The sequence below is a fragment of the Oncorhynchus mykiss genome, chromosome 17 (assembly GCF_013265735.2).
Source record: "Oncorhynchus mykiss isolate Arlee chromosome 17, USDA_OmykA_1.1, whole genome shotgun sequence".
Lineage (NCBI taxonomy): Eukaryota > Metazoa > Chordata > Actinopteri > Salmoniformes > Salmonidae > Oncorhynchus > Oncorhynchus mykiss.
In genome coordinates this window covers 82,310,073-82,329,535 of record NC_048581.1, presented here as the reverse complement: position 1 = coordinate 82,329,535, position 19,463 = coordinate 82,310,073, and the positions used below count along the sequence as shown (strand labels likewise).

At 44.8% G+C, this 19,463-nt stretch overlaps 1 protein-coding gene across 7 annotated transcripts in view; it reads right to left on the bottom strand.

The window, feature by feature from the left end:
* The window catches only part of LOC110494715 (transcriptional enhancer factor TEF-5), a 76,058-nt gene that overhangs the window by 23,872 nt on the left and 32,723 nt on the right, over positions 1 to 19,463 (bottom strand). For all 7 annotated transcript variants that reach the window (XM_021570011.2, XM_036950755.1, XM_021570009.2 and 4 more), the window contains exon 3: positions 12,886 to 13,135. In XM_021570011.2, the coding sequence (XP_021425686.2) occupies positions 12,886 to 13,009 (124 nt within the window). In that variant the 5' untranslated portion in view covers positions 13,010 to 13,135. The remainder of the gene's footprint in view (positions 1 to 12,885; positions 13,136 to 19,463) is intronic.

The following is a 19,463-nucleotide window of genomic DNA, read 5'->3' as shown; positions in this document are numbered from 1 at the left end:
TGGGGTGGCATTTCTTTGGGGGGCCGCACAGCCCTCCATGTGCTCGCTAGAGGTAGCCTGACTGCCATTAGGTACCGAGATGAGATTCTCAGACCCCTTGTGTGACCATATGCTGGTGCGGTTGGCCCTGGGTTCCTCCTAATGCAAGACAATGCTAAACCTCATGTGGCTGGAGTGTGTCAGCAGTTCCTGCAAGAGGAAGGCATTGATGCTATGGACTGGCCCGCCCGTTCCCCAGACCTGAATCCAATTGAGCACATCTGGGACATCATGTCTCGCTCCATCCACCAACACACTGTCCAGGAGTTGGCGGATGCTTTAGTCCAGGTCTGGGAGGAGATCCCTCAGGAGACCATCCACCACCTCATCAGGAGCATGCTCAGGCGATGTAGGGAGGTCATACAGGTATGTGGAGGCCACACACACTACTGAGCCTCATTTTGACTTGTTTTAAGGACATTACATCAAAGATGGATCAGCCTGTAGTGTGGTTTTCCACTTTAATTTTGAGGGACTCCAAATCCAGACCTCCATGGGTTGATAAATTTGATTTCCATTGATACTTTTTGTATGATTTTGTTGTCAGCACATTCAACTATGTAAAGAAAAAAGTATTTAATAAGAATGTTTCATACATTCAGATCTAGGATGTGTTATTTTACTGTTCCCTTTATTTTTTTGAGCAGTGTATATATATTGAACCTTTATTTAACCAGGTAGGCAAGTTGAGAACAAGTTCTCATTTAAAATTGCGACCTGGCCAAGATAAAGCAAAGCAGTTCGACACATTAAACAACACAGAGTTACACATGGAGTAAAACAAACATACAGTCAATAATACAGTAGAAAAATAAGTCTATATACGATGTGAGCAAATGAGGTGAGATAAGGGAGGTAAAGGCAAAAAAAGGCCATGGTGGCAAAGTAAATACAATGGGTTTGGCGACGAGTATGAAGTGAGGGCCAGCCAACGAGAGCGTATAGGTCGCAGTGTTGGGTAGTATATTGGGCTTTGGTGACAAAATGGATGGCACTGTGATAGACTGCATCCAATTTATTGAGAAGGGTATTGGAGGCTATTTTGTAAATGACATCGCCAAAGTCGAGGATCGGTAGGATGGTCAATTTTACGAGGGTATGTTTGGCAGCATGAGTGAAGGATGCTTTGTTGCGAAATATGAAGCCAATTCTAGATTTAACTTTGGATTGGAGATGTTTGATGTGAGTCTGGAAGGAGAGTTTACAGTCTAACCAGACACCTAGGTATTTGTAGTTGTCCACATATTCTAAGACAGAACCGTCCAGAGTAGTGATGCTGGACGGGCGGGCAGGTGCAGGCAGCGATCGGATGAAGAGCATGCATTTAGTTTTACTTGTATTTAAGAGCAGTTGGAGGTCACGGAAGGAGAGTTGTATGGCATTGAAGCTCGTCTGGAGGGTTGTTAACACAGTGTCCAAAGAAGGGCCAGAAGTATACAGAATGGTGTCGTCTGCGTAGAGGTGGATCAGAGACTCACCAGCAGCAAGAGGCTATCTCTGCAGTAGATTGCAACACCGCCCCCTTTGGCCGTTCTATCTTGTCTGAAAATGTTGTAGTTAGGGATGGAGATTTCAGAGTTTTTGGTGGTCTTCCTAAGCCAGAATTCAGACACGGCTAGGACATCCGGGTTGGCAGAGTGTGCTAAAGCAGTGAATAAAACAAACTTAGGGAGGAGGCTTCTGATGTTAACATGCATAAAACCAAGGCTATTACGGTTACAGAAGTCATCAAAAGAGGGCGCCTGGGGAATAGGAGTGGAGCTAGGCACTGCAGGGTCTGGATTCACCTCTACATCACCAGAGGAACAGAGAAGGAGTAGGATAAGGGTACGGCTAAAAGCTATGAGAATTGGTCGTCTAGGACGTCCGGAACAGAGAGTAAAAGGATGTTTCTGGGGGCGATAAAATAGCTTCAAGGTATAATGTACAGACAAAGGTATGGTAGGAAGTGAATACAGTGGAGGTAACCCTAGGCATTGAGTGATGATGAGAGAGATTTTGTCTCTAGAAATATAATTGAAACCAGGTGATGTCATCGCATGTGTGGGTGGTGGAACTGAGAGATTGGATAAGGTATAATGAGCAGGGCTAGAGGCTCTACAGTGAAATAAGCCAATAAAGATTAACCAGAACAGTAATGGACAAGGCATATTGACATTAAGGAGAGGCATGCTTAGCCGAGTGATCATAAGGGTCGAGTGAGTAGTGAGGTTGGTTGGGGCCTTGGCGATTTATACAGCTAGCCGGGCCATGGGTAGCAAGCTGGCAGAGGATAGAGGTCTGTTTTTAGCCATCTCGTGCGTTTCCGTCGGTAGATTAGTGGGGTTTGGTGTGGTAGAGGGGACCAATCCAATTGGCAAAATATATATAGTTATAGTAACCCAAGAAAATTGTACGATAGACCTATTCAGATAGCAGCCGATAAGACAGCTAACGATTAGCGGGCCGCAGATGGGCGTTCAGGTTACGTCGCGACGGAGGGGCCAGTTGGATAACTCCCTCGGGCAGACAACGTTGGTAGTCCAGTCGTGAAGGCCCGATGGGGCTCTGCATCGGCAGTAAAACGGGTCCGGATAGGTGATTGTAGCCCAGGAGTGGCTGATGGAACTCTTCAGCTGGCTAGCTCCGGAATAATTGATGTTTGCTCCGGGACCGGCGTAAGCAATTGTCACTCGGATAGCAGCTAGCTAGCTGCAAGATCCAGGTGTAAATGTCCAGAGCTTGGGGTAGAAATCCGGGGATATGGAGAGAAAATAGGTCCGGTATGCCCTTGTCTGAGTCGTGTTGTACAAAACTGGCAATAGTTTTACGAGCTAAAGGATAGCTGATGACCACCAACCGTGGTTAGCTGAATACTAACCTTAGCCAGTAAACTGGCTAGCTTCCATTGTGGATTTCAGATTTGAGGTGAATAATACTTTTTTTTTTTTTAATTGGTGAGGCGGGTTGCAGGAGAGTCTTTTGAAGTTGAGATTTAAAAAAATAAAAAATAAAAAAGATATGCGAAGAAAAGATATATATATACACGGGACACGACAAGACGAGGACAAAGGACGTCTGACTGCTATGCCATCTTGGGACAATATGATAGGGAGTGAGGGGTAGGGGTGGAGGGTGAGGGGTTGGGGTGGAGGGTTTCGGGGTTGAGGAGGGGGGGTGAGGGCTAGGGTGGGCGGAAGGGTGAGTGGTTGGGGTGGAGGGTGAGGGGTTGGGGGTGGAGGGTGAGGGGTTGGGGGGGAGGTGTTTGGGTGGAGGGTGAGTGGTTGGGGGGAGGGGTTAGGGGGAAATTGGGAGTGGAGGGTGAGTGTTTGGGGTGGAGGGTGAGGGTTTGTGGGGAGGGTGGAGAGTGAGGAGTTGGGGGGTAGGTGGGCAGCTGGGGGGGAGGTTGGGGGTGGAGGGTGAGGGGTTGGGTGTTAGGGTGGAGGGTGAAGAGTTGGGGCGGGGGGTAGGTGGGCAGCTGAGGCTGTAACTCTAGGAGGATACACAAAGCCATAACTGTCTTTACCAACAACTGCCACCTGGCATCAGGGCTGCCCCCCCCCCCCCCCCCCCCACACACACACACACACACACCCCTCCCTTCCCAAAATAACCCTTGTGTGTGACCCCTTACCCAACGGACAGTAACACCTGCCACTGACTGTCGCAGTCAGGAGGTGGGAGAGAACAATCACAACCCCCCACACTCCTGGCCCCCGACCCCTACCCTCTTCAGCCCAACTGCTACTATCAATCTTCTGGACTGAGGGAGCAGTGGAACTAACTATCAAACAAATGGCTTCTAGAATCTGTTCCCTCTGTACCGAATACACATTTTCAACATTTTCACCTACCTCATCCCCATACTGTTTTTATTTATTTATTTTTCTGCTCTTTTGCACACCAATATCTCTATCTCTACCTTTACATAACCATCTGATCATTTATCACTCCAGTGTTAATCTGCATAATTGTAATTATTTGCCTACCTTCTCATGCCTTTTGCACACAATGTATATATAGACTCCCCTTTTTTCTACTGTGTTATTGACTTTGTTAATTGTTAATTGTTTACTCCATGTGTAACTCCATGTGTAACTCTGTGTTGTCTGTTCACACTGCTATGCCTTATCTTGGCCAGGTCGCAGTTGCAAATGAGAACTTGTTCTCAACTAGCCTACCTGGTTAAATAAAGGTGAAATAAAAAAATTAAAAAATAAAAATAAAAATAAAAATAACTGGAAATGAGCTTAATTTACAAAGGCAGTTTTAAGAAAACTGTTCTGTGTGTCTTCATTAAAGGTTGTAAGTAACTGACTGGGGTTGTGAGCCATGGAATTACCAAGTCTTTTACACAAGACTTTTGCAAAGTAGAAGATTGATTTAGAGAGGCAGACTGGCTAGGCCTGTTCAGACTAGACAGAAGGTTCAGCTAGGCGGAAGAGACGGGGTCTCCCTTCAAGGCCTCAAGTCAGGTGGTGGACAGGTTGGCACACACAAACACACACACACACACACGAGTGCACACACACGAGTGCACACACACGAGTGCACACACACACACACACACACACTCACAGTCCAAGTTACGAACAAGGACAACTAACACATACACAAGTGTATGCTCACACAATAACTTTCTGTACATCTCCCTCGCTTGCCATCTTACCTCTATCTCAATCAATCGGCATCTACTTCACCCTGTTTCCATCTCTCTCTCTCTCTCTCTCTCTCTCTCTCCCTCCCTCCCTCCCTCCCTCAGGTTGCTCAACACTCAGTTTGCAGAGCCCCGCAGGCTGACTCTGCCGTGATTAACCTCTTCCCTGTCATGACTATCCTCTTTTACTGCATGTCCACTGGAATTTTCCACTTACACACTGAGATGGGGAGCAGAGTTAACTCCCTCCCTCCCTCTGTCTATCTATTTATCTCCCCTCCCTCCCTCCCTCCCTCCCTCCCTCCCTCCCTCCGTCCGTCCGTCCGTCCGTCCGTCTGTCCGTCTGTCTGTCTGTCTGCATGCTTTATTGGCATGGGAAACATATGTTAACATTGCCAAAGCAAGTGAGGTAGATAATATTCAAAAGTGAAATAAACAATAAAAATGAACAGTAAACATTACACTCACAGAACTTCCAAAATAATAAAGACATTACAAATGTCATATTATGTATACATACAGTGTTGTAACGATATATATCTACTCCCTCCCTCCCTCCCTCCCTCCCTCCCTCCCTCCCTCCCTCCCTCCCTCCCTCCCTCCCTCCCTCCCTCCGGCTATCTATCTATCTCCCACCCTCTTTCTCTCTCTCCCTCGTGTCTTTCTATCGATCTATCTCCCTCTGTCTCCCCCTCTCCCTCCATCTCTATCTCGCTCCCTGTCTATCTCCCTCCCTCTCTCACTCTCTCCAACCTTTCACATTGAGGTAATCCTAAATTGCTAACATACTGTTTGGCCATGACAGACAACATTCCTGACATCTCAGCAAGAGAATGACAGGGAAACACCAGGCCCTCTTAGTCATCACATGCTGCTTTCCTTTCCACTCCTCTCTTGTCTATGAAACTCAAGTTCAGCCTAACTAGCATACTCATCTACCAACTGCTGCATATAATACTCTGTCCTTCTACCGACTTCTACTGCATGCAATGAACCCATCGCTCATTCCTAGCGCAGCGTGCAAAGGTCACTAGGAGACATGTGTTTCCCTCCAGTGCCCTATTTTGCTGTTTTTTCCTTCTTACCCAGAGTGCATTGCAGGAGGAGGAGGTGTGCTCAGGGCTTGGCAGCATGCCTTCCTCCAGCAAGATAACACAGGTGAACAATATTTCAGCCGTGCTCCACCACAAAACAAGACACACCCTCCTCCCTTCATCCTCTCTTCCTCCTGACCCCTGAACTCTGCTGGGTGGTGGCCAAATACACACAGACGAATCATGGCCTCCATGTTCCAACCATTTTGAGGGTGTTCTACTTATTGATTTTTCATTCCAAATTATATTTTTCATCTTAAGGTCATCTGACATTCTGACCATAGGGAGAAACCGAGTGCCACATGATATCTGTGGTCAGTAGTCATCAGGGAACACTACCGATTTCCCACAAGAACATTCCTTGTGGAAAAATCCAGATGGAATTCCCAACAGGAGGGATGATGATGACTTGCCTGGTTTTGGAGGCCACGGCATTGGACTTGCAGCGCTTCCCCAGTCAGAGACTGTGGAGTAGACAGTATTACACACAGTGCAATCGTTAAAATTCCCCCGGCCTCACGTCAGGGCAGAATTTAGATGTCTGAGGTCATCGCCTTGTGAGAATGCTTCTTCTGGGTTGGGGGCATGCCTCGCTGCCAGGAGGGCCTCAGATGACGTAAATGGATAGGGTGTTTACTGGTTTGGAAAAAAGAAAGTGGCCGCTCTTCTTGACCTCTACTGGGGGTCTTGACAGTGTGCTGCTTAGGGAGGGAACACGATTCAGTTTGACCTGCCACTTCTGTTGTGCTCCTTTTCTGAGAAACAACACTGGGATATAGGTTCTGAACACTTCACTGTCCTGCTAAACCAGGAGAGGAGCCACCATCTTGCTTTTCCATTAAAGTCTCTTCTTCAATAGACTCGAGGGAAGGTCAATAGACAGACAGAGGTTAAACCATGGCAATGTTGTCAGAGGAAACTGTGCACTTCTGCAGTGCTATTATCGCGCAATTGGCAATACATGAATAAATTCACAGACAACTGAAAGGTGTTAATCTGGTCCATTCTCATTCATAGTAGGTTACCTGTAACACCCATCCAACCAACTATGAAATAGCATTTAGCAACAGGTCCCTCTGACATATAGAAATGTCAATGAATATGCTATAGCTAGCTAGCTAGCCATCCAGTCAGATCAGATACAGTTAAAAGGATGTAACTGTAACCGGAGGCAGACTCAACACCACATCCCCCAGGAGAGGAGAGCTAGTCAGAGTTTCGGTTTAGACTGCAGCCAGCCTAGCCAGAAACGCAGCTAACACAGCAGCAGCTAGCACAGCGGCAGTTAACACAATGGCAGCTAGCACAGCGGCAGTTAACACAATGGCAGCTAGCACAGCGGCAGTTAGCGCAACGACAGCTAACACAGCGGCAGCTAGCACAGCGGCAGTTAACACAATGGCAGCTAGCACAGCGGCAGTTAGCACAACGACAGCTAGCACAGAGGCAGCTAGCACAGCGGCAGTTAACACAATGGCAACTAGCACAGCGGCAGTTAGCACAACGACAGCTAGCACAGAGGCAGCTAGCCCACGGCAGCTACCAGCAATCAAATCTGTCTCAGAACCCAAAGAATGACATTCCTGGTAGACGCATGCTAAACATTCCATTTTACAGAGGCAAGGACAGAACAACAATGCAGACAGCCATGAAAATAAAACAACAGAAAATCCCTTAAATATATATAGTCTTGAAAAACGTTCTGATAGAAGCCGATGTTGGATTTAAAATGGTTTCAAAAGTGCAGGATTCAATTTAAGTTTATGAGACATGAACAATAATTAAAGGACTTGATGGTTACACAACAGGACTTGAGGAGACTCAGCCTATATCATCTCCTCAGCCTATATCATCTCCTCAGCCTATATCATCTCCTCAGCCAATATCATCTCCTCAGCCAATATCATCTCCTCAGCCTATATCATCACCTCAGCCTATATCATCTCCTCAGCCAATATCATGCTGGTTAACATAACACTGTTCCCCAAAACCAAGAGGTTTTGTGAGGACATTGTGAAGTCAAACCCCCCGAATAAGCCCACATCTCAACCCATGTTCCATGCATTTCCTGACTATTCACATTTCAATCTGTTTTATGTTCTCCAACTTGGCTGTCTTATTCAAAACCAGTGCCCAGCCAGCCATTTCCCTGTTTTGTCACCCATCAGCAGCCCAGCCAGCCAATCCCCTGTTTTCTCACCCATCAGCAGCCCAGCCAGCCAATCCCCTGTTTTCTCACCCATCATAGGGAGAAAGAGTAACTTTAGACAAATGCAGCCAGTTTCTAACACCTGAATGTTTTATGATTCTAATCAGCAACTTGCCAATTTCTCCATCTGGATGCAGTGGATTTCAGCAAGTAACATGCTCTCTCCACCTGCGTTTTAATGAACATGCTGGTGGAGGAAATAGCTTAGATCCCTATAGGACCGTGTGAAGGTTTTATAGCACTCTTTGCAATGTTTTTGTTTCCATGGTTCGATTTATGGCGTTAAACAATTGCAAAGTCGGTACAACTGGTGCAGGAAGCAGGAAAAGCTATTCTGGAGACCAGGTGAGAGACCGTGCATAACTGGTTATGGCAAGAAGCACCTTAGTGTGTTAGACTGACATGAAGTTATAAAGGACACTTGGTTTTGCCACTTTCCTAATTCACAGTCTAAGGACTGCAGATGAGGAAGAGAAGAGCAATAAATGGCAGGTGGCAAATAGCTGGAGACAGCACTGACAGGTGATGACACTGACAGAACCGGTTTGAAGCGTTAAGGAAAGCCAGGTGAAAACCAAGCTAAGGGGAGCTGCCTGTGGTGTCTTCTGGGTAACTAAGCTCCAGCTCTGATGCTATGTTTCTAGTGAGACTGGAACAACCAGCCCCTGGGTCAGGGGACGACAGGCTCAGACCTGTTCGGTTTCTGAGCACTATCAGAAAAAATTGCTGTGACACATCGTATGGGAGAGCATATATGCATTGAGCAAGGACAGCTAGAGCCTCACCATGATGTTGTGATAAGAATGATGAAAAAATATATCAAGTAATATTAAACATAAAAGAAACAGGATGTGTCTTTCTATAGGTTGTTATCAATAACATCCTATTGAAACATTCCATTCCCAGCTGGGGGGCAAGCCGCAGCATGCTCCAATGCATTACAGCAGAACACAGGAATACACACTACATCTCTCAATATATTGGCCCCCATTTAATTGGAAATTTGAGTGACATAATATTACACTGTACTTTACCTGACAATTATGTGTGGTTTAGGTACATTTTCCGTTCGTAGTGGCCTCTGCCTGTAAAGCAGCAGAAGGGCACAGATGCCCAAGTAACGCTAGCTAGACATAATGTTTGCCAGCTAGCAACTTTGTAAAGTCGCCTCAACATTATGGTAAGCTCTATACTTTTTATCTCCAACCAACATACCTTAGCTAGCTAATATTATACCTCTTTCAGGATTGATTTTAAGGCTGTTTATCCACGATTGCTGCTGGAAACCAACTGATATTGAATAATGGACCAGCTATACCTATTGCCTATAGTAGTAATGACAGTAGTCAAGACAGACAACTTTACCAGGACAAGTTTAGACTCAAAATATAAGCTACTTGCCGATGTCAAGCTCTTCACAAAAGCCTTCTCTGATGAAGCAAGCTAAATAACACGAGCTTAGCTATATCCCGAAAGGATATGCTACCCTCACGTAGCCTCTCTTAAACAATTGGTAGTCTTAAACAATCGGTAGTCTTAAACAATCGGCAGTCTTAAACCATTGGTAGTCTTAAACAATTGGTAGTCTTAAACAATTGGTAGTCTTAAACAATTGGTAGTCTTAAACAATTGGTAGTCTTAAACAATTGGTAGTCTTAAACAAATCTACTTTGAAACAAAAGCATACAACTCACACACATGGTTATGGGCTTAAAAAGACACCTGTACCATGTCAGATATAAAGTTGGAATGAATTACATTTTGAGTTAGTATCCCAATATTATCACAAGACTGAGATATAACAAAAACTTTGACTTAGTAACACCAGATTTTCAGTGTTTTATATTATTTTATCATGTTTATTAATTGTGAAATTATAAAATATATTAATTTGATTGCAGGAAAGTACTACATGCTATCCACAAAGTTTAGCATTCACAATGTTGTGCATTCACAATGTTCCTGGCATTGTCTGTTGTGATGTTGGGCCTCTCAAGTTTCCTCTCCGTGTGGGAGGTGGGAATTTACCAGTTGTGAAGTCCTAAATAACAGTTGGATGCATTCATCTGATTTGAACTAGTTGAGAAATGCAGATTGGCTAATGTCCAACAAGCTGCGTTAACCATAAACTAACAGTACAGCTATCATGCTTATAAAGAAATTATAGAGTTAAAAAAAACACATTAATACATTGCTTTTTATAAATAAGGTTTTGTTGTTGCATTTAACTGCTGGAAATAGTGTTATAGAGGCCATTTCCTTAGTAGGTAACGTCAGAGGTCACCATGTGGGAGAAGTGGACGCTCAAAATGATAAACGAGATTTGCACAAGTAAATACCAGTTGCAGTGATGTTCAAGTGTAGTTTTCCCAGTCATATGTGGTAAACTCCATAGAGAATGATAGAGGCCTCTAGTGGGCAAAATGCCGTGTTAAAATGGGAAACTGGGTCCCACTAGGCACACACGTCAATTCAACGTCTATTCAACGTTGGTTCAAAGTAATTTCATTGAAATGATGTGGAAACAACATTGAATCAACCAGTGTGTGTCCGGTGGGTTGGAACTTACAACTTCTTTGGATGGTCCCTCCTGGTGACCCTGTTGGAGTCATGTCCAACTGGGTCATCAGGAGGGATCAGCCAATCGTGAAGAAGAAAACTCACTACTTCAAAATGAAGATTGCCTGAATGGCGCTGCCACTGCTGTCACGGGCGCCACAATGGCACAGATACAAAGATAAGTCCTTTATCTATCTCTATGGGTACATTTCCACTTCCATCTTGGTTATGAACACACCATGACACTGCCTCCTTCACTGCCAGATATGCAAGTGTGACTCATACACGGGGCGTGTCTGTAGTATGGTACATCTCCCACTCCGGGGTAATGTGATGGCTGTCACTGTTAAGTAAGCACAACACAGGGTGCATTGGATAATTCATTGAAATCTTCGGCTTTGGCTTGCTTAAATAGTTTCAAGCTTCAAGTTTTAATGGTACATGCACAAGTAAAGTGAAATGCCTTTCTTGCAAGCTCTGACTGCCTTTCTTGCAAGCTCTATCAGTTTGCAAGAAAGGGTAATACCTGTTTTCTAAAATGGGTGCAAGAGGGAAGTTCGTAACTTAGCATGTTCATCCTATTCTCAACAACCGGGAATAGGCATACTGTATATCCGCAGCTATAAACCAGACTGTAAAAAATCTAAACATAGTCAACCTATTGTTCTTGTAATTTCTTTGGCCAGATCAGAATCAGCTGCCAAGGGCTGCTTGAAGATGTGTTGTGTTGTTGTCTCTTTGCGTTTCCATCTTGCTCCGGTATAGGCTACTGGGGTGATGTCAGTGTAAATATGTCAACATACAGCTGCATAAACTATTCTCATTGAGTGTGGCGACATACTGCTAACATTTTATCCACAACTCTCTGTCCATCGCCATTTTAATATACGGGAAGCCAAAATGTTCCCAAACTGGAGGATCCTCCAATTCTGGTTTATCGACCCCACCACTCACCACAATCGTACAGAACTAGTTCCTAGCTGCGCCTCACACAAGGACTGTTTGAAATGCGGCAATTAAGATTTTAATTTTGATTACAACGTATGCATAGGCTCTAGTTGTTTTAACGGAATAGCCTGAAATGTTTTTTCAGCTCAGATTTACTCAAGAGGCATAGGCCTACAATGCAGCGTAGGCATAGCCTATAGGCCAGCGTTTCCCAAACTCGGGCCTGGGGATCCCAAGGGGGGAACGTTTTTGTTTTTTGCCCTAGCACTACACAGCTTATTCAAATGATGAACTCATTATCAAGATTGTATCATTTGAATCAGTTGTATAGTGCTAAGGCAAAAAACGAAATGTGCAGCCCTTGGGCTCCCCAGGACCATGGTTGGCATACACTGCTATAGGCCTAGTATTTTATTTGAACTATTTTAATGTATTCATTCACAGTGTATACCGAACCGAGGTCCCCATACCGAACCAAGGTCCCCATATCGAACCGAGGTCCCCATACCGAACCGAGGTCCCCATACCGAACCGTTCGGTACAAATATGTGTACCGTTACACCCCGAATGTTGATCAGAAAATCATGCAGTTACTTGCTTTATAACTATGATATAAACCCTAGCAGGGGCTAAGCAACCCTGTCCCTGGAGTGCCACAGGTACTAAACGATTTTGTTTCAACTCAACACCACACCTGACCAACTGATCAGTTCAACTGAATACACCTGGTCTTCCAGGTCGGTTATATCAAAAACATAGGACCAGGGTGTTGCCTACCCCTGACCTAGAGCTTAATGTGCACAATTGTTTTGTAATTGTTTTTTTATTTGAAAATCACACACAGTTCATGTTTTAACAGAGCTTGAGATGCACCTTATTGTGACATTTATTGATAATAACCAATAGACTACAAACTGCTGAGATTTTATTTTCCTTTCTCACTACAGAAGGGAATGGGATCCAAACACATTAAGCCACAGGTGTTTCAATACATGAGCCAGAAAGTGATGGAGGGCAGATTAACACATGGAATGAGTTGGATTTTTGTTTGTGTGTGTGTGTGTGTGTGTGTGTGTGTGTGTGTGTATACGTTCCAGTTTTATATCTAGTTAAATAAGAATTAGAAAAAGTTTGTTAGGTATAACTACACAAATAAACTACTGTCTAGACTGGATTGGTTGATGACAAAGAATGTGTCTTTCAAGGTAAAACATCAATGATGTGGCAATCAAACCATAGCACCCTGTTTTGGCATCAGTACATTGACTGACTGACACATCAAGTAATTTCAAAAATTATACTTGATGTTTTTAAGACCATAAAAGGCCCATGATGAAAAAGGTACCGTAAAAAAATGTATTGTGTGTGAGTGTGGGATTGCTTGCTTGTGTTTTACTCACCATACATCTTGCCTTCATCTGAGAGGATGATCTTCCTCCGTCCACAGGGAGGGTAGATGGCCAGGGCCTCCTGGAAGCTCTGCTCTATGTCTGGGCTCCACACCCCCTCGGCGTCCCCGTCCATGGCCTTGTCCAGCTCATCGTTCCCCTCTTCCAGCCCATCCTCCGGGCTACCGTTGGCACTCCACTCGTTGGAAGCAATGGTGGCGGCTCCCCCTGGGCCCGACGACGAGCCCCACAGTCAGAGGATCTGGGGGAGAGAGAGAGAGAAAGAGAAGAATACACAGTCATTATCATCATCATCATTGTAACTGCTGTCAACAACTTCATCATCATTGTCACCATTAGCGGGCGAGTACATTTACAATTCAGTCGTATAAAGAAGGCTCCTTTGGTTGTCCGTTTTGAAATCTTTAAATGTATGAACAAACAAAACAGCCCTTGATTATTGTTATCATTGACACATTTTTGTGTGTCTAAAACTGCCAAATGAATTCAAGCTATTCTATAAAACCTTGTTTTAATAGCAAACTAATCAGCAGTGGCCTCAAATAATTATTGTGGTTAGGGGAATGCTTCCCAATGTGGTCGCTTTATGGCTAAGAGCAGGCCGAGATCTTAAGTATTTTTCAAGCTGCCTCTTCTTCATTGTGTTGTAGAGTCCCCTAAGTATCCATCATCCCATGATGCTTGCGTTTTTATATTTGAAATATGATGTGATGGCCGATGTTGAAAAAAATACACATATTGGACAAATATGGGGAAGGCCATTTGGGATGGTCCTATGGGTTAACCCAACTCCTCACATTACAAGAACATTTTGAGGTTCCGCTGAAAAACAAATTCATGAGGGCATCATTGGAACATTTTAAAGTTGCGGTGTTGGAAACTTCCATAATGCAACTTAAAAAATATGAAGTGGAGGATTAAAAGAGATGTGAAAAGTAAAGCTATTTAATTGTTTAGTAAAAATCACAACTACCACATGAACATATCTCTTCACTAAAAGACAAAAGATGCACACAAGAGTTGAATAGCGAGAACCGGGTTACCGAGATTTAGCAAGATTTCCTTCCCAAACCCTCTCCCCTTTTCAGGGATAAATAACTGTGAGAAATAAATTATTTATATGAACAGCATGATGTGAAATGTAACTGTTAAATGATATGCAATGTCTAAATTTCAAAGCCGATTCTGCTGTCTCTGTTTGAAGATGGCGCCGAAGAACATGGCTGACGTTTTACATTCTCCCAATCAATTGTGCTATTTGGTTAAAAAAAATTGCGTTTCATGTAACTTGTTTTTTTAAACTTATTGTGTACATAATGTTGCTGCTACCGTCTCTGATGACTGAAAATAACTTCTGGACATCAGAAAAGCAATTACTCACCGCGGACAGGAAGAAGCTTTTTCCTTTAACGAGTCCGACGAGAAGGATATCCTGCTTTCACTGGAACAGGCCCAGATCCCCGCCTTTTGCATGAAGAAAAGACGCCGGAAAAGGGGACGCAGATCGGGGATCCTTCTGAGAAGCCGGGGGCGAGCGAGTAAACTCCCAATGCCTTCCATTCTTCTTGCTAACGTGCAATCATTGGAAAATAAAATTGATGACCTACTATTAAGATTATCCTACCAAAGGGGCATTAAAAACTAACATCTTATGTTTCACCGAGACGTGGCTGAACGAAGATACGGATAATATAGAGTTATCGTGATTTTCCATGCACCGGCAGAACAGAGACGCTACCACTCGTAAGACGAGGGGTGGGTGTGTGTGTTTTTTTGTCAATAACAGCTGGTGCGCGATGTCTAATATTAAAGAAGTCTCGAGGTATTGCTCGCCTGAGGTAGAGTACCTTATGATAAGCTGCAGACCATATTATCTACCAAGAGAGTTCTCATCTGTATTATTCGTAGCCGTCTATTTACCACCAAAAAACAAGGCTGGCACTAAGACCACTCTCAACCAACTCTATAAGGCAATACGCAAAGAAGAAAATGCTCACCCAGAAGCGACCGGGGACTTTAATGCAGGAAAACTTAAATCAGTTTTACCAAATTTTTACCAGCATATCACATGTGCAACCAGGGAAAAAAAATCCTAGACCACCTTTAATCTACACACAGAGATGCATGCAAAGCTCCCCACGTCCCCCATTTGGCAAATCTGACCATAATTCTATCCTCCTGATTCCTGCTTACAAGCAAAAACTAAATCAGGAAGTACCAGTGACTCGCTCAATACGGAAGTGGTCAGATGATGCGGATGCTACACTACAGAACTGTTTTGCTTGCACAGACTAGAATATGGTCCGGGATTCATCCAATGGAAACCCAGATGCGAGCTGCCCAGTGACGCGAGCCTACCAGACGAGCTAAATGCCTTTTATGCTCGCTTCGTGGCAAGCAACACTGAAGCATGCATGAGAGCACCAGCTGTTCTGGATGACTGTGTGATAACGCTCTTGGTAGCCGATGTGAACAAAACCTTTAAGCAGGTCAACATTCACAAAGCCACTGGGCCAGACGGATTACCAGGACGTGTACTCAAAGCATGTGCGGACCAACTGTCAAGTGTCTTCAATGCCGTTTTCAACCTCTCCCTGACCGAGTCTGTAATACCTACATGTTTCAAGCAAACCACCATAGTCCCTGTGCCCAAGGATTGAAGGTAACCTGCTTAAATTATTACCGCCCCGTGGCACTCACGTCGGTTGCCTTGAAGTGCTTTGAAAGGCTGGTCATGGCTCACATCAACTGCATCCTCCCGGACACCCTAGACCCACTCCAATTTGCATACCGGCCCAACAGATCCACAGATGACGCAATCTCAATCACACTCCACACAGCCCTTTCTCACCTGGACAGAAGGAACACCTATGTGAGAATGCTGTTCATTGACTACAGCTCAGCATTCAACACCATGCCCACAAAGCTCATCACTAAGCTAAGGACTCTGGGACTAAACACCTCCATCTGCAACTGGATCTCGGACTTCCTGATGGGCCAACAATGGGGCCCCTCAGGGGTGTGTACTTAGTCCCCTCCTGTATTCCCTGTTCACCCACGACTGCGTGGCCAAACACAACAAACACAACACCATCATTACGTTTGCTGGCGACACAACAGTTTTAGGCCTGATCACCAACAACAATGACACGGCCTATTGGGAGGAGGTCTGAGAACTGGCAGTGTGGTGCCAGGACAACAACCTCTCCCTCAATGTGAGTAAGACAAAGGAGCTGATCGTGGACTATAGGAAAAGGACGGCTGAACAGGCCCCCATTAACATCGACGGGGCTATAGTGGAGCGGGTCAAGAGTTTCAAGTTTCTTGGTGTCCACATCACCAACGAACTACCATGGTCCAAACATACCAAGACAGTCATGAAGCGGGCACAAGGAAACCTGTTCACCCTCAGGAGACTGAAAAGATTTGGCATGGGTCCCCAGATCCTCAAAAGTTATTACAGCTGCATCATCGAGAGCATCCTCACAGGTTGCATCACCGCCTAGTATGGCAACTGCTCAGCATCTGACCGTAAGGCGCTACAGAAGGTAGTGCGAACGGCCCAGTACATCACTGGGGCCAAGCTTCCTGCCATCCAGGACCTATATAATAGGCGGTGTCAGAGGAAAGTCCATAAAATTGTCAGAGACAAGAAGTTATAGACTTCTTTATCTGCTACCGCACAGCAAGCGGTACCGGAGCGCCAAGTCCAGGACCAAAAGGTTCCTTAACAGCTTCTACACCCAAGTCATTAGAACGCTGAACAATTCATAAAAATCTATTTTTGTATACTGCTGCTACTCGCTGTTTGTTTGTTAACTATGCATAGTCACTTCACCCCCCCCCACCTACATGTACAGATTACCTCAACTAGCCTGTACCCCTGCACACTGACTCGGTACCGGTGCCCCCTGTATTAGCCTCGTTATTGTTATTCTTATTGTGTTACTTTTTATTATTACTTTTTATTTTAGCCTACTTGGTAAATATTTTCTTCTTGAACTGCACTGTTGGTTAAGGGCTTGTAAGTAAGAATTTCACGGTAAAGTCTACACTTGTTGTATTCGGCGCATGTTGCAAATAAAGTTTGATTTTGACTTTAGATTTTTTTTTATCTGCATGATCAATCATCAACGACCAGGGTAGGGACAGACAGCACATCTCAGTATTGAGCACAGTTCTCAATGCATGTTTATGGTTACTCATTATGGTAACTTTTTTTCTTGTGAAAGTTAAGACTATAGCCTATTCTAGCCTATGCTACAGTAATATAAGGACTGAATGCTAAGGACTGACTAATTAGCACATCTTCATCTGTTTTATTATATTATTGTAAATATTTTTTTGAATCTGCAGAGTTTTAAAACACCCTATCACTAGGATATCGTTGCTTTTAATCCGTGTGCACTCAAGCACTCTCTCACTGTCACGTTCTGACCTTTATTTCCTTTGTTTTGTATTTATTTAGTATGGTCAGGGCGTGAGTTGGGTGGGCAGTCTATGTTTGTGCCGCCAGTCTGCCAGTGCCGCCAGTCAGCCAGGGGCAGCCAGTGCCGCCAGTCAACCAGTGGCAACCAGTGCCGCCAGTCAGCCAGGGGCCGCCAGTCAGCCAGGGGCCGCCAGTCAGCCAGGGGCCGCCAGTGCCGCCGGTCAGCCAGGGGCCGCCAGTGCCGCCAGTCAGCCAGGGGCCGCCAGAGCCCCTCAGCCCAGTGGCGCCAGAGCCCCTCAGCCCAGAGGCGCCAGAGCCCCTCAGCCCAGAGGCGCCAGAGCCCCTCTGTCCCGAGCTGCCGCCCCTCTGTCCCGAGCTGCCCCTTTGTCCCGAGCTGCCCCTCTGTCTAGTGGGGTCATTGAGAAGGGTTGCCATGGTTAGAGAGCCACGGAGGCGGACAATGAGGCGGACTAAGACAATGGTGAAGTGGGGTCCGCGTCCCGCGCCAGAGCCGCCACCGCGGACAGACGCCCACCCAGACCCTCCCCTATAGGTCAAGGTTTTGCGGCCGGAGTCCGCACCTTTGGGGGGGGGGGGTACTGTCACGTTCTGACCTTTATTTCCTTTGTTATGTATTTATTTAGTATGGTCAGGGCGTGAGTTGGGTGGGCAGTCTATGTTTGTTTTTCTATGATTTGGGTATTTCTATGCTTCGGCCTAGTATGGTTCTCAATCAGAGGCAGGTGTCATTAGTTGTCTCTGATTGAGAATCATACTTAGGTAGCCTGGGTTTCACTGTGTGTTTGTGGGTGATTGTTCCTGTCTCTGTGTTTGCACCAGATAGGACTGTTTTGGGTTTTCACGTTTCTTGTTTTTGTTAGTTTGTTCATGTGAAGTGCTTTATTAAACATGAATCAAAATAACCACGCTGCGCTTTGGTCCGCCTCTCCTTCAAGTCAAGAAAACCGTTACACTCACAGTATTTCTTGCTCTCCATTAATTCCATTAAAATTGCATCCAAAATAAATGGGCCTTATCCTGTTCAATTAATATGCAGTATATATTACTGAACAAAAATATAAAGGCATCATGTAACAATTTCAATGATTTTACTGAGTTACAGTTCATTTAAGGAAATTAATTACGCCCTACTCTATGGATTTCACATGACTGGGCAGGGGCTCAGCCATGGGTGGGCCTGGGAATGAGTTTTTCCCCACAAAAGGGCTTTATTACAGACAGAAATACTCCTCAGTTTCATCAGATTTCTGGGTGGCTGGTCTCAGATGATCCAGCAGGTGAAGATGCCGGATGTGGAGGTCCTGGGCTGGCGTGGTTACACGTAGTGGTGGTGGTTGTGAGGCCGGTTGGACGTACTACTAAATTCTCTAAAATACCGTTGGAGGTGGCTTATGGTAGAGAAATGAAGATAAGATTCTCTGGCAACAGCTCTGGTGAACATTCCATGAGCCAGCATGCTTATTGCACACTCCCTCAAAAATTTAGAATTCTGTGCCATTGTGCACATTTTAGAGTGGCTTTTATTGTCCCCAGCACGAGATGCACCTGTGTAATGATCATGCTGTTTAATCAGCAAGTCTACACTTGTTGTATTCGGCGCATGTTGCAAATAAAGTTTGATTTTGACTTTAGATTTTTTTTTATCTGCATGATCAATCATCAACGACCAGGGTAGGGACAGACAGCACATCTCAGTATTGAGCACAGTTCTCAATGCATGTTTATGGTAACTCATTATGGTAACTTTTTTTCTTGTGAAAGTTAAGACTATAGCCTATTCTAGCCTATGCTACAGTAATATAAGGATGATTGTTCCTGTCTCTGTGTTTGCACCAGATAGGACTGTTTTGGGTTTTCACGTTTCTTGTTTTTGTTAGTTTGTTCATGTGAAGTGCTTTATTAAACATGAATCAAAATAACCACGCTGCGCTTTGGTCCGCCTCTCCTTCAAGTCAAGAAAACCGTTAACTGCACATTTTAGAGTGGCTTTTATTGTCCCCAGCACGAGATGCACCTGTGTAATGATCATGCTGTTTAATCAGCTTCTTGATATCCCACATGTGTCAGGTGGATGGATTATATTGGCAAAGGATAAATGCTCACTAACAGGGATGTAAAC